At 36.9% G+C, this 14,679-nt stretch overlaps 1 protein-coding gene and 1 long non-coding RNA gene across 2 annotated transcripts in view; one reads left to right on the forward strand and one right to left on the reverse strand.

The window, feature by feature from the left end:
- Positions 1–14,679, forward strand: part of LOC309961476 — a 205,909-nt gene that overhangs the window by 184,572 nt on the left and 6,658 nt on the right. The gene's annotated exons all lie outside the window — the stretch shown is intronic.
- The window catches only part of ADAMTS3 (ADAM metallopeptidase with thrombospondin type 1 motif 3), a gene marked incomplete at its 3' end in the record, with an annotated part of 287,161 nt that overhangs the window by 54,393 nt on the left and 218,089 nt on the right, over positions 1–14,679 (reverse strand). The window contains exon 5 of the mRNA XM_082838783.1: positions 11,767–11,966. Coding sequence (XP_082694909.1) covers positions 11,767–11,966 — 200 coding nt within the window. The remainder of the gene's footprint in view (positions 1–11,766; positions 11,967–14,679) is intronic.

Raw genomic sequence — 14,679 nt, forward strand, 5'->3', positions numbered from 1 at the left:
CCAATTTATTAACCACTGTGAAAACCAACACAGGATCTACTTTTTGGATTGCTTTTGGAAGCAAGTTAGGTGGGTTAAATTTTAGTCAATCTTGGAATCTTAATACTTCTCTAACCTTTCCTTTATCCTATCATAAATGGATATATTAAAAAGGAAAGCATTGCAAGAGACAAAGAAAGGATAACAATAAGATAGTGATGCCTTCAAACTTCATCACCAAAATGTGTAAAAGTGAATATGTGAAGAAAGAAAAGTGCCAATGATTCCCAGAGTCAAGACAAATCATGGCAAATACTAGTTAGGTGTGTAGTGACTGAGGGAAATTCTAGCTTCCAAAAGGATTAGAGTAGATGGAACATATGTCTTTTATGTCCTTTTAATTGTCTTTCACTCAATAATTTGGTAAAACACTAACCAGTTCCAGCAACAACAACAGCAAAATGGCACGATCCTCTAGCACCAGCTTGTATTTCCTTCAAATCAAACTAACATTTAGAAGAGCAGTCTTCATTTCATCACCTTTACCGAACTCTGTGCTTCATGGTCTTAACCTGCCAAGAATTTCTTTATATTCTCCCAATGTCTTAAACACAGTAAATATCCACCTACTACTGGCTCAATAACTAGTTTTTAAACAGAACTAAACGAAGAAGAGAAACCTCTCTGCGAAGTTCTGTAATTGCTATCTATCTTCATTTTCTTATTTTGCATTAATTTCCTTCATGCAACCTATATGTAGCCAAATTCAAGTATATACTATGCATCTTTTTGGAGCTTTGAATATTCTTCTCTGTCTGGAATTCCCTGTCATTCATCTTCAAAGACCTAACTTCTAACTAACATTCAAGGCTCAGTTCAAGCATACTTGTTCCTCATATCCTTCCTCATTCCTCTACTTCAAAGACATCTCTAATATTCTTCCTCCATAGCACAGAATCTATAGTTTCTTTCAATCAATTAGCACTTTCTAGATTGCTTTATACATACTAATTTACAAACCTAATTTCCCCTAGTAAAGTACATCCCCAAGGGGGAAAAGCATCTCCGTCATATTAGGTTTCTGGTTTGAATAACTGGGTGCCTAAGAGAGTCGTTTACTGAGAAAAGGAAGGACAGACAGTCAAGACTCAATTTGTTTGCTCTCAACTCTGAAGGTATCTGGAAGAAAACTAGGCTGAAACAAAAAAATATAATTTTTAATAAAACTTCATCAAACTGGTACACTTAAAATACATACTGTATGTCACTTATGCTTTAATGAAAGTTGATGTTTAAGAGTAATGGTTTTCAATATTGATTTTATTTACTATTATATCACATATTCATTGCATATCTTCTCATGTTGTGGTTAGCAAAAATACACAAATCACTCTCTCTGACAACCTATCTCTACCCATAATTGAAGTCTCCCCAAAATATCATTTTATATTATAACCTTTAAGAGTTAAAAGCACAGTAAATTAAACAAGGGAAAAATCAAATAAGGGCTTCTTTTAATGCACTTAATTTTATCTTTAATTTCATTCTGAAATAATTTCAGACTTACAAAAAAGGGTGAAAATATAGAACAAAGAATTTCCACATACCCTTCACCCAGGTTCTTCAAATGCTAACATTTACCAAAATCACAGTATACAGTACAAATCTAGAAAATTAATATTAATGTGATACAACTAACTAATCTAAAGACCCACTTAACATTTTGTCAATTGTTCCACTAATATCCTTTACTTGGTCCATGATCCAATCTATGCCATTCGGTTGCCCTATCTTCTTAGTCTTCCTGAATCTGGGACAGTTCCTCAGTTTTTCTTTCATGGTCAGTTAGTTTGTAGAATGCCCCTCAATCTGAGTTATTCTGATGGCTCCTCATGATTAAATTCTGTTATGAGCTATAATAGCACAGAAGTGATATTGTGCCCTCTAGAGCACAGGATGTTAATGTAACTCATTAGGGGTAAGATTAACTTTGACCCTGTGGTTAAGATGCTGTCTGCCAGGTTTCACAAATGTAAAGTTACTCATTTTCCCTTTGTGATTAATAAGTCCTTTGTGAGGAGATACTTTGAGACTATGTATATAGCCGATTTCTCATTATATTTTCGTCCACTAATTCTGTCATTCGTTGATGGCACTTCTCTGCAAAAATTATTACTGTAGTGTTTGGCAATTAGCAATTTTTTAAATTTCTATCATTTCTGCTACATTTATTAGCTGGAGTTCTACTATAGGGAAGAAATGTCCCCCATTTACTTAGTCAATTATTATATTATATTAGGCAATAATTTACATAGTCATTTATTTGCATCAGTATTAACTCACAACAATTTCTTGTGTGTATATGCCCAGCAGTGTGATTGGTGGGTCGTATGGTAGGTCTATTTTTAGTTTTTTAAGGAACCTCCATACTGTTCTCCATAGTGGCTGTACCAATTTACATTCCCACCAACAGTGCAAGAGGGTTCCCTTTTCTCCACACCCTCTCCAGCATTTACTGTTTGCAGATTTTGTGATGATGGCCATTCTGACTGGTGTTAAGATGATACCTCATTGTAGTTTTGATTTTCATTTCTCTAATAATGAGTGATGTTGAGCATTTTTTCTTGTGTCTGTTGGCCATCTGTATGTCTTCTTTGGAGAAATGTCTATTTAGGGCTTCTGCCCATTTTTGGATTGGGTTGTTTGTTTTTTTTTGATATTGAGCTACATGAGCTGTTTGTATATTTTGGAGATAAATCCTTTGTCCATTGCTTCATTTGCAAATATTTTCTCCCATTCTGAGGGCTGTCTTTTCGTCTTGTTTATGGTTTCCTTTGCTGTGCAAAAGCTTTTAATTAAGTTTCATGAGGTCCCATTTGTTTATTTTTGTTTTTATTCTCATTACTCTAGGAGGTGTGTCAAAAAAGATCTTGCTGGGCTTCCTTGGTGGCGCAGTGGTTGAGAGTCTGCCTGCCGATCCAGGGGACACGGGTTCGTGCCCCAGTCTGGGAGGATCCCACATGCTGCGGAGTGGCTGGGCCTGTGAGCCATGGCCACTGAGCCTGAGTGTCCGGAGCCTGTGCTCCACAACGGGAGAGGCCGCAGCAGTGAGAGGCCCTTGTACCGCAAAAAAAAAAAAAAAAAAAAGATCTTGCTGTGATTTATGTCAAAGAGTGTTCTGCCTATGTTTTCGTCTAAGAATTTTATAGTGTCTGGCCTTACATTTAGAGAAAACCATAATTCCAAAAGACACATGCACCCCAATGTTCATTTTAGCACTGTTTACAATAGCCAGGACATGGAAACAACCTAAATGTCCATCAACAGAGGAACAGATAAAAGAAGATGTGGTACGTACATACAATGGAATATTACTCAGCCATAAAAAGTAACGAAATTGGGTCATTTGTAGAGACGTGGCTGGACCTGGAGTCTGTCATACAGAGTGAAGTAAGTCAGAAAGAGAAAAAGAAATATTGTATATTAACGCATATATGTGGAATCTGAAAAAATTGATATAGACGATCTTATTTACAAAGCAGAAATAGAGACATGGACATAGAGAACAAACGTATGGCTACCAACGGGGAAAGGGGTGGTGGTGGGATGAATTGGGAGATTGGGATTGACATATATACACTATTGATAGTATGTATAAAATAGATAATGAGAACCTACTGTATAGCACAGGGAATTCTACTCAATGCTCTGTGGTGACCTAAATGGGAAAGAAATCCAAAAAAGAGGGGATATATGTATACATATAGCTGATTCACTTTGCTGTACAACAGAAACTAACGCAACCTTGTAAAGTAACTATACTCCAATAAAAGTTTAAAATATAGACTTTCTTTTGTTGTATGTATTATAATTCATTATTATCATTTTTTTTTTTTGCTCATATTATCTCAGATTTGGCAATTGGGAGCTACTTTAATTTGGGTCTACAACAGGGTTCTTAACCTAGATGAGTTTCAAGTGGGCTTTGTTTTTCTTAAACGGTAAGTGTTATTTTCCCCTTAAGTACAATTTTCATGGTTTGCCTCAAATTCATAAATAAATCCAAGACTCTAAAATAATTCAAAACCATTGTTCTTATCTACTAATACATACATTATGACTGCTGTATTATTTTGATTAGTTGGAGTTTTGAGGTTTGAGGTGATGATTATGGACCAGGCCAGAAAATTAAGAAAAGAGTAAAAGTCAGCAGTATTTTCTTCACTCCTGCAAGTCACTATGATGTTACACAGTAGTTAACATTATAGCCTACTTTTCTGAGTGGCCCATCCGAAGCATTAATGAGTACATATGTTCTTCAATTCTCATCACAAAGTGTCCTTCAAATATATTTTTGAAAACTGTGTACTAATGACTATTAACATAAATGTTGAAGTGACGTGGAATTAAATGGGAGCCAGAGACAAAACCAGTCTGGCCCTGCAACTAGGTACTTGACACTAGGTAAGTAACCTACCAATTATCCTCAATCTCCATAATCTTCAAAAAGGAAATGTTAGAGAGGATCACCTCTTTTGTTTCCTCCTGAGTTCTAAAGTGTGATTCTATGCTAGGACACATCAATGGTAACTTTTACCTAAAGGACCTCTGGTAGAGAGAACAAATGGCTGAAAAGACAAACACATTAGAAAAGAGACTTCTATTATAGTAAATCACACTAAACTGATTTCGTAGAAGGAGCTTCATGAACCTTGCTTGAGTTATAGGACATTAGACTTCAGCGATGAAAAATTTATAGGATAGAATTAGTCTTTGAAATTCTACTTTCTTTTGTTCTTGATCATTAAATAGCCTTCCACCTCGCCTTTTATGATTGTAAGTCAAGACCATTTAAAAAATTTTTAGGGCATTTCCTCCTTTTACCTTCAGAATATTGCCAGGAACCATTCTTTTCCATCATATATTAAGAAAGAAGACCTGGTACCTATTCCTTTCATTTCACTGGTTTTCCTCTCAGCAAGGTTTATGTTTTCCCCTGCAGCAGTTAAGACATATCTCATAAAAAAGAAATAGTATAAGGGCATAAAGCTCTTGAGTTAGTAATTAACAAGTCAAAAGACTTTAAAAAGAAAACTATATTCAGCTCAAGAAAAAGTTCTTACCAGCCTAGAAGACTCAGAGTTCAGTAAGCTGAGCTTCACGGTAGCTCAGATAACAAATTTCTGCCAACAGTGTTTGGCTATCAAGATACAAAGAAAAACAAAATTTTGGGGAAATTTCCAGGATAGTTTAATTACTTACATTTTTCATTCTAAGGAATTTCCTTTCTATTTCTTTATTGTCAAAGATTTCCCCCCCATTCTCTCCTCTCAGTTCTTGTCCTTTATTGTCCTACTGTGATTTTTAACTAGGGGTGTTCATCAAAATTACCCATTACGCTTGAAAAACAATAACTCTTAAGTCTGTATCCCAAACACTCCTGACTTGGTAGCTTTTTCTTGATTCTGCAGCTTTTTTCTTACAGTTCATGATTCATCAGACCAGACCACTCTTTCTTCAGTTTTTTGCCTGGTTCTCTTCCTCACAGAATGCCTGTATCTCTGCCTACATGGTATGTCAGAGATGCTTTCCCTAACTTCCTATTCAAAGTAGTCCCTCCTTCTCTCTCCTCAACAATATCCCTTTACTCTTATCTATATTTCTTCTTGGCAGTTATTACTACCAAATATTACACATTTATTTCTTCTTTTGACTATTACTTTGCTCCTAGTCCAAGCACCAAGAGGGCAGAGAATTTCTATTGTGTTCATTGGGATATTTATACCCTACGTCTAAGGTAAGCCTTGCCCATAGTAGGCAACGGATCAACATTTGTAGAAGGAGATATGTTCCACAGCTGAGAACCACTTTCTCAGCAAGTCAGCAATGTTACAAAATAGTAAAATGAAAATCTCTCAGTATAACAAGATATGACACGAGATCCTAAAAAAGACTTAACTATATATCACATCTTTTATTTGAAATATAAAAAGCTTCTCAATAATCTAAGAATGGGCATTAGTCATGCTCTTTTAAAATATATTCATATCTGTTAATTTTTTCTTTATAGATGAGTCTGGGAGAAATTTCGAGATCTACGAAAAGGAAGAGTTAAAAATAAAAGGAGATGGAAGGCAACGGACAATTCTCGCCTTCACTGATTCTTTCGCAAAGGAGCTGTGGGATGGGTGGAGAGCATCTGTCCCCTCTTAAGGAGTCATAGCAAAATCATCTGGGGCCTGTTCAGACCTGTTCACTTGACCCTTGAGCCCCCAGAGAAAAGTGCTAATTTAGTGAGCTGTCTTTCCAGTGTTCAAATCCCCAGATTTGCACAACAAATCACCTATGGAACTTTACCACATTCATATGCACAGTCACCACTATCATTAGGCAATATGGCCCTAAAACAAAACATATTTGTGTCAAAGAGGTGGCAACTAGTATGGTTAATCTAAAACAGCAGATAAACCAAGGCTCTTTAACATTACTCGTGAATATAATATATTGTGTTTTAAGTGTTCTCCTTGGTTACACTTAAACTATGATTAATCTGAGGTAAAATTAAATATAACAAATTTTCTAAACAAGTTTCACCTCCCAATAACCCTACCTCCTCCTCCTTCTACCTTGTTAAAGCAGAGGCAATAATTTATTCTCTCACAGTTTCCATGGGTCAGGAATGTGGAAGCAAAACTTGGCTGGGTGATTCTAGCTTGGTTTTTCTCATGAAGTCTAAGTCAGATGTCAGCTGGGGCTTTTCAACTGAAGGCTTGACTGGGGTCAAAAGATATAAGGATTCCACTTTTGTTTTTCATTTTATTATTTTTTAAAGCCACTTTATTGAGGTATGATTGACATGTAAAAATCTGTACATATTTAATGTATATAACTCAGTGAGTTTGGGAATAAATACACACCCACGAAACTAACATCACCATCAAGACTATAGACATATCCATCACCTCCCAAAGTTTCCTCCTGCTCCTTTATTATTAATTAATTTTTTTGTGGTAAGAACACCTAACATAGTATCTACCCTCCTAGAAAATTATAAGTATACAATATAGTATTGTAAGCTATAGGTAATATGCTACATAGTAGATCTCCAGAACTTGTTTTGTGTAATTGAAACTTTGTACTCTGTGACCATCTCCTCCTCATTTTCCTACTCCCTCTGCTCCCTGGCAATTATCATTCTAGTCTCTGCTTCTGTAAGTTTGAATATTTTAGATTCCACATATAAGTGAGATTATGCAGTATTTGTCTTTTTGTGTCTGGCTTATTTCATTTAGCATAATGGCCTCCAATTCCATCATGTTGTTGCCAGTAGCAGGATTTTCTTCTCTTTAAGGCGGAATAATATTCCATTTTGTGTATAAACCTCATTTTCTTTATTCATTCATCCATGGCTTGACAATTAGGTTGCTTTCATATCTTGGATTTCACCTTTAAGGTGGCTTACCTGTACAGATGGCAAAGTGATGCTGGCTGTTGGCCAGAGGTATCAGTTATTCTTCACACGAGCCTCTCCACAGAGATGCTTGAGTGTTCTCACAGCATGGCAGCTGCTTTCCCCCAAGACCTGTTTCTGCCCTAAACACTGGGGTAGAGTTTTTTTCTTCTACCCTTCCTCTAGACGCAACGAGTCTTTGTCTATTCCCTGGACACAACAGGCTTTGCTGCACCTCCTCCAGCAGTGTAAGACTCTTACTTTTTGGAGAAAATGGTCCCAGGAAGGGAGCAAGGCTTTGTGCCTGCCCCCCTCTCCAGGTTATTCTTGACAATGAAACCCGCTCAGTGAGGTCTGCATCCCTTTCTCTCCAGATGCTGATCCAGGATCATCAGTGGCAAAAGGGAACAGGGTTCATGAGAATGGGGGCTGAGATGGGGCTCCATCCCAGGCTCCATACATCACCCTGAGAAAATCCCTTGGTGTTTTCTGCCCTGAGAGTCTGGGAAAATCAGGGGCATCAAATGCGGGTGAGAGGCTGTGCTCCTTATTTAGATCTCCCACAACAGTTGAGCAAATATCAACTGGCCACCTGTCAAGCACCTTCTCAGTTCCAGACATGCTATGTTCACACTCTCCTTTCTTCTTTAGAACTCTCCTGTGAGCATAGGACTGCTATCCCCATCGCACTGGTGAGGAAACCGAGGTATTGGGAAGTTGCTACTTGTACCTACAAGGCCTCTCACCTTGGGCAGGCTTAGACCCAAGACTGTCCTGCCTTTCCTCTATAGTCTGCCGCCTTCTACACATTTACAGGTGTTTAAAATAAAGGATGCAGCTCAGGAACAGCCAAATGGAAGAGATGCATAAGGCAAGGTCTTGGGGGAGGGGTACAGAGCTTCCATGCTCTTTCCAGGCTTTCACCCTCCCAGCACTGTGATGTGTTCACCAACACAGAAGCTCCACCCTGTCTTCTTCTGATGGTTACCATCACCACATTATCATTATCTGAGACTCTTTTACAACCTTCAAATAATTTTAAAAATTTACCTCAATTTTATTGGCATTTTAAAGCCTCTGTTTCCTCTAGAAAAAAAAGGTAATAATAATTCCCATCTTGCAATATACTTAAAAAAATATAGACGCCCAATAAATGCTAATTTACTTCCTAAACACTGCTTTCATAATATTGTTAAGCTGATTAAAGCCTTCATTTGTCATTTATATCCTCTTATTTCAAGTCCAAAGTTTCTGCCTCTCAAGATTGTTCATAATCTACCTCTATGTTCTTTACACTCATTTGTTCATTTATCCATTCTTTCACTAAACATATGTTTAACATTTAATAATTTAAGAACGCTTTTCAAGATAAGAAAGTATGAAGTTCAGTTTAAATTAAAGAGACAACCATGAAGCAAATCACTGGGACCTCGAAGTACTCCCTTGGTTCAGGAACTATGTGGTAAATATCACCTGGGTTTGATATGGAGACTATACTTGACTACCAGGTAAACTAAAAGAAGAGTGTATTTGCTGACTAGTTAACTAAGGTAGAGATACCAAAGGAGACTAACGGGAACTGTGCTTTTCCTCTACCATAGGGACACGTTTCTCCCCATATCGGTGCAAGGAAATACACTTTTTGCTGTCAATTTCTTCTACAGTTTCTGTCTGAACCTATGTGGCATGTAAAGAAAGCCTCTGTGTTTGTGTAGGGCTTGAGTTTGGTGAGCCATGATTTTAGATAACCATAGGAAGTCATAAAATGGCTAGCATAGGAGTTAATAATTATTCCAACATCGTTAGGGAAAAAACCCAATTTTCTTGGCTTCAAATTTCCATGAGGTAGTTTCATTAGAATATCATTATTGGTTTTCTTCATGCCTCCAACTCTGATTTAATTGATAAATTTGAGATAAGCCATGCTCATCTCAGTGCTGTAGATCTAACAGTCTACAATAGGGCAATGCGGGGGGGGGGGGGGAGGAAAGAAAGAGATTCAGTCTTCTATCTGTCATGCTTAAAGCTCTCTACCTGTCCTATAAAGGAGACCTGAAATTATCCAGTCAGATAGAGATGGGGGGTTGTGAGTAAGATTGTCTAATTTAGAACAAGGTTTCTAAACCTTAGCACTGTTGACCTTTTAGACTGGATAATTCATATTCCTTTATTGTGTAGGGCTGCCCTTGTGTTGTAGGTGGTTTATCTCCTACTAGTGGCAGTAGCATCCCTTCCCAGTTATGACAACCAAAAATGTCTCCAAACATTGCCAAATATCCCTGATGGAAGGGGCTGGGACAAAGTGCTCTCCACTGAGAATCACTGATTTAGAATAAGAAAAATCTTTGTGGCTATAAATTTAAGTCATGTGCAATTCAGCTCTTATAAATAATAAAACTATTTATTCTCCATCTGTCTGTTCACCATATCTTTCAGTTGGCTCTAAACTTGGGAAGGGAAGGGGGGACTGTTATTATTATCTCCTCAAGACCTCTACCTACATTAATTACTTCAGATGCAATGAACTTATTAAGTTTGAAAAATTATTTTCTCTTTTCCAGTTCCATTCTCTGATGCTCAATTAGCTTTAGAATAATTTCTAGTATTTGAGCCAGAGACTCAGCCTATTACTTAATCTATTTAATGGTATTAAAAACAAAAGTCCTTTTTTTTTTTTTATTTTTTTTTTAAAAGTCCTTTTTTGATGGTTATAAAACCAAAACTGCAGCACTTTATTCCTTGACACCTAAGCTTACTGTCTGGTGAATATACTATATTCATTTCTACTTTCTTGTCAATGGAGTCTACCTAGAAAACCTTTACAATTCCATGTGCCCTTTAAAAAACTAAAGAAAACAAATGAAAAAAACCCCGAAAACAAAGCCCTAAAGACCCAATTTAACCTCCAGCTTCCTGATGAATTAGAGAAATAGTGAGCGTCTTGTACAGTCTTTCAATTTTATGAATACAGAAACTAAACCCCAGGAAGGGACATGACTATCTAAGCTCACGAAGTCAACCAGGTACAGAGCTAGAGGTAACACCTCTGCCTCCTCTAAGTCCCAGTTTAATACTCTCAACACTTCACAACTTGATGACTGTTGCTGCCTCTAAAGTCTTGAAGAATTTATAATGCAGTGCCTCCCGATATATCTTAACAATAGCATGCCTTTTATCGCTCAACTTTTGCATTTTTTTGCATCTTTTTTTATCCTTGACTAAATTATAAGTACCGTGAGGCCAAGGACCGTATTGAGTCTCTGCTGCATTACTCCAAGAGCCTCCTGTAGGTCTGAGCACCCCTTAGGGTCTAGGTCTATCCTGACTGACTGCCTCGCTAGTGGTAGGAGAAAGCAGCCCAGGGGCACAATGCATAATGCAAGTAAAAACAGCATCTCCACAGGAATTTGTTTTCTGCGTGATAATCAGTCTTCATAATGGGAATTAGTGCCAATGAACAAATAAAAATGTGTCTGAGTTTCTATATTCATTTTCCATTTCACAGAGACATGGTATGTGTAGAATTTTATACATTGGCATCTCAATGAACAAAATATATTTTTAATATATTGGCATCAGTATAAGGATGAATAAACTCATGATAAGTAAAACTAATATTTTTCTTCTCCAGTATAATTGTTGGAAATCTAATTTTAAGCATGGAAAAAAAGAAGGTAAAATACCCAAAGAATTACATTAAAGGTCAAAAAGCTGAAAGGGAGAATAGGCTTGGGTACTAAATTTGCCAGGTCAATACAATATGTATTTTACAATTCTAGAAAATAAAACATATAAAATAAAGTATACTACAGTCTCAATTATCTTTTAGAAGTAGATGATTTATATATTATTTCTCCTCAACTGCTCTCTGCCAGTTCACAAGGAAAAAAGAACACCAGTTTGAGAATACTGACTAAATTTCTTCTGGACAAGAGTAAGGCTAATAAAGAAGACATAAAGAACAAATTTAAAAAGAGTCCTTTATAACTTCCAGGGCAGCACTTGTGCCAAGAGCTGACTGTGCTTTGTACATATATTGCCTTCAATTGTAATGTTGAAAAACATTGCTCTATTCAAAAGCTCTAACGATAAGCATCCACACAGAGTTAGCAGGCCTAAATAATTCCTCATCAACCTGGGATGCAAAATGATGCTGCAAAGAACTATCTTGTATGTTAAATATGTAGGTCAATATTTGAATTGAATGCAGTTATGCACACATTTTGGATGTGGGACGCAGTCATGGGAGACGTCACAGAGGTTTCCGAAAGGCTCTAGCAAAACAAGGGAAGTGAACTAAAAGATCAAAAAAACCTCAAAAAGGAGTCAATACTCACAATGTTCATCAGGGTGAGGAGGTAGTTTTGGACGTGCTCCTTGCCATGGAAACGGACCACAGAGTCATCCACTCCCAGCAGCACCTCGATGTTGTAATCGTTTTCTCCCGCGTGTCTGCGTCGCCTCATGGCTTCATTCAACTGCTGGTCAATGTTGCTGTAAACAGTACCTAGATCATCAAGGCCTTCCAGATCCGATTCTATTAAGAAACAAAAGGAACCCAGGCATTTCAGTTTCCCCAATGGGCCTTCTAGTAACTTCTTACAAAAAAAGATCTTCTTGGGGAACTATAATTATCATCCATAGTCACCAAGATGTAGCTTTTCAGTTTATTCCTTAAATAATGTGCAAGTGCACGTGTTCAGATAGACCTCCTATAAATTCAACACAGAACAGCAACACTGAGGGCAAAATAATATTACTGCATAGAAAGCAGTGCCACCAGCCAGACCGACTGTTCCAGAAGGAACACAGTATTTAGTCTTCCTCCAGCTGTATCCTCAGTGCAGAGCCAAAGGGTGCAGAACATACGTGGGCTAAGTAGCTATTAAATAAACGGAGACTATAAATTTAAAGTTCACAGCTTGATAAGTTTACAGTGGTTAAGTTACTTTAATTATGGAGTGTGGAATTTGTATCACATAAATCTAAACTGCTCCTTTTTCAAGTAGCCTTAACTTAAAAATCAAATTATAGCATGGCAACACAACAAACAGCATTTAGTGGTATGATTATCAGTGACCATATATTACTTTATTTCTTATGAGTGTGGTTTTCTAGTGAATGCTGCTAGGCAGACAATATAGGTCTTCCACATTTGTACTGGCCATCATCTGGATAGCAGGCCATTTCGATAGCTGTATATCTGAATCCGTGAGATACCAAAGTAAAAATTCAGTCAGAAAATTACCTATAACAGAAGAATATAAAAGTATAAACTATTTTATGCTGTGGAAGGAACTTAATTATTTTTACTTTCCAAGCAGATATACATATACATAATACACAGAGAGAGATATACAGATATACATGTACATATATATCTCTAGATCATCTATGTATCTATCTATGTACCTGCTATCTATCTATCTATCTATCTATCTATGTACCTGCTATCTCTCTATCTATCTATCTACCTATCTGTCTATCTATCTACCTGGAGAGAAAGAGAGTGAGAGGCATTTTCAGGTTCTAGTTATCTAGATTATCTAATTATCTAGATTCAGATTACCATAGTTTCGGTGAAGAAAATGCTTTGGTGAATTAATAAAATGTTATTTGAATATTAAAATAAAAGTTATTAATCAAAACTGCAGGTACAGAACTGAAAGAATACTCATTCCCATTTCAAATATATAAAACCTGGAAAGGATTTTATTTTACATACTGCCTTGATGACTAAAACAATCACATATCTAAAAAGAAGTCTGACAGAACCAATTCTGACTCATGCTTTATATGGAGGCTTATTTAGTGTTGTACTGGGCCTGTAAGCCATTTGAAGCAATGTCTGACATTAATGAATAGGCATTTCCCTCTCCATCTTTGTGGTGTTAGTAAAGTTGAGGGGGAAAAAGCAGTGTCTCTTGGTCAAGAAGATTGATAACCAAGCCCTAGCCACATGGGACTAGAAGTAGTAGAAATAAAGATCTCACTCATACCCTTTCCAGTTTTAAAAAATAGAGAGAAACACCAGCACCCTCCCCTACAAGTATGGGCACAGCCTCTGAATATGATTACTCAGGTTTGAAAGCTATACTGTAATTTACTTTGACCCAAGCCCAAATGCTAGATCATTAACTGGGATTTTTCTGCTCATCAGGGAATCACATTGGCTCTACAATAAGTAAATAACTCTCACCACCATCCACATCAAATAGAAATCTTTCCTTAAAAGCTGTTTTTAAGAGCTGTAAACCCACACTGAGGGCAAGAGACTACACCTGCAAACAGCTTTACTATTCAACCTCAGTCTCTTCACACACTTGAGAATGTGAAAGGTTGTGATAGCTAGCGTACAAATAGGAAATTCATACATGAGCTCCCAGTTCTAAAAATGGCTCTTTTTGGCAGAACTGTCAGTGGCAGTATCCAATGGAAATATACTAGCAATGTCATCATGTCATTAAGTCTGACGCATGAATGAAGAAGGCTGAATACTTATTTCAGAAGGACAGTTCATCTTGCTCTAAGATACCTTTGGTTTGGCCTTTGCATCCCTCCTAAAATAGGTGGTTTTTTGTTAAGTGAATCTATTTTTTCATTGCATGAGGAACCTGAGAAGGAAGAAGGACGTCTTTTTCTTTCAACCATTGCTTTCATTCAATCAAGAATACTTCTTACATTTAGGTCTTTAATCCATTTTGAGTTTATTTTTGTGTATGGTGTTAGGGAGTGTTCTAATTTCATTCTTTTACATGTAGCTGTCCAGTTTTGCCAGCACCACTTATTGAAGAGGCTATCTTTTCTCCATTGTATATTCTTGCCTCCTTTGTCAAAGATAAGGTGACCACATGTGCGTGGGTTTATCTCTGGGCTTTCTATTCTGTTCCATTGATCTATTGTTCTGTTTTTGTGCCAGTGTCATACTGTCTTGATTACTGTAGCTTTGTAGTATAGTCTGAAGTCAGGGAGCATGATTCCTCCAGCTCCGTTTTTCTTTCTCAAGATTGCTTTGGCTGTTCAGGGTCTTTTGTGTTTCCATACAAATTGTGAAATATATTTGTTCTAGTTCTGTAAAATATGCCATTGGTAGTTTGATAGCGATTACACTGAAACTGTAGATTGCTTTGGGTAGTATAATCATTTTCACAATGTTGATTCTTCCAATCCAAGAACATAGTATATCTCTCCAAAGAAGATATACAGATTGCCAACAAACACATGAAAGGATGCTCAACATCACTAATCAT

Source organism: Leucopleurus acutus, assembly GCF_964270905.1.
Source record: "Leucopleurus acutus genome assembly, chromosome: 4".
Classification (NCBI taxonomy): domain Eukaryota; kingdom Metazoa; phylum Chordata; class Mammalia; order Artiodactyla; family Delphinidae; genus Leucopleurus; species Leucopleurus acutus.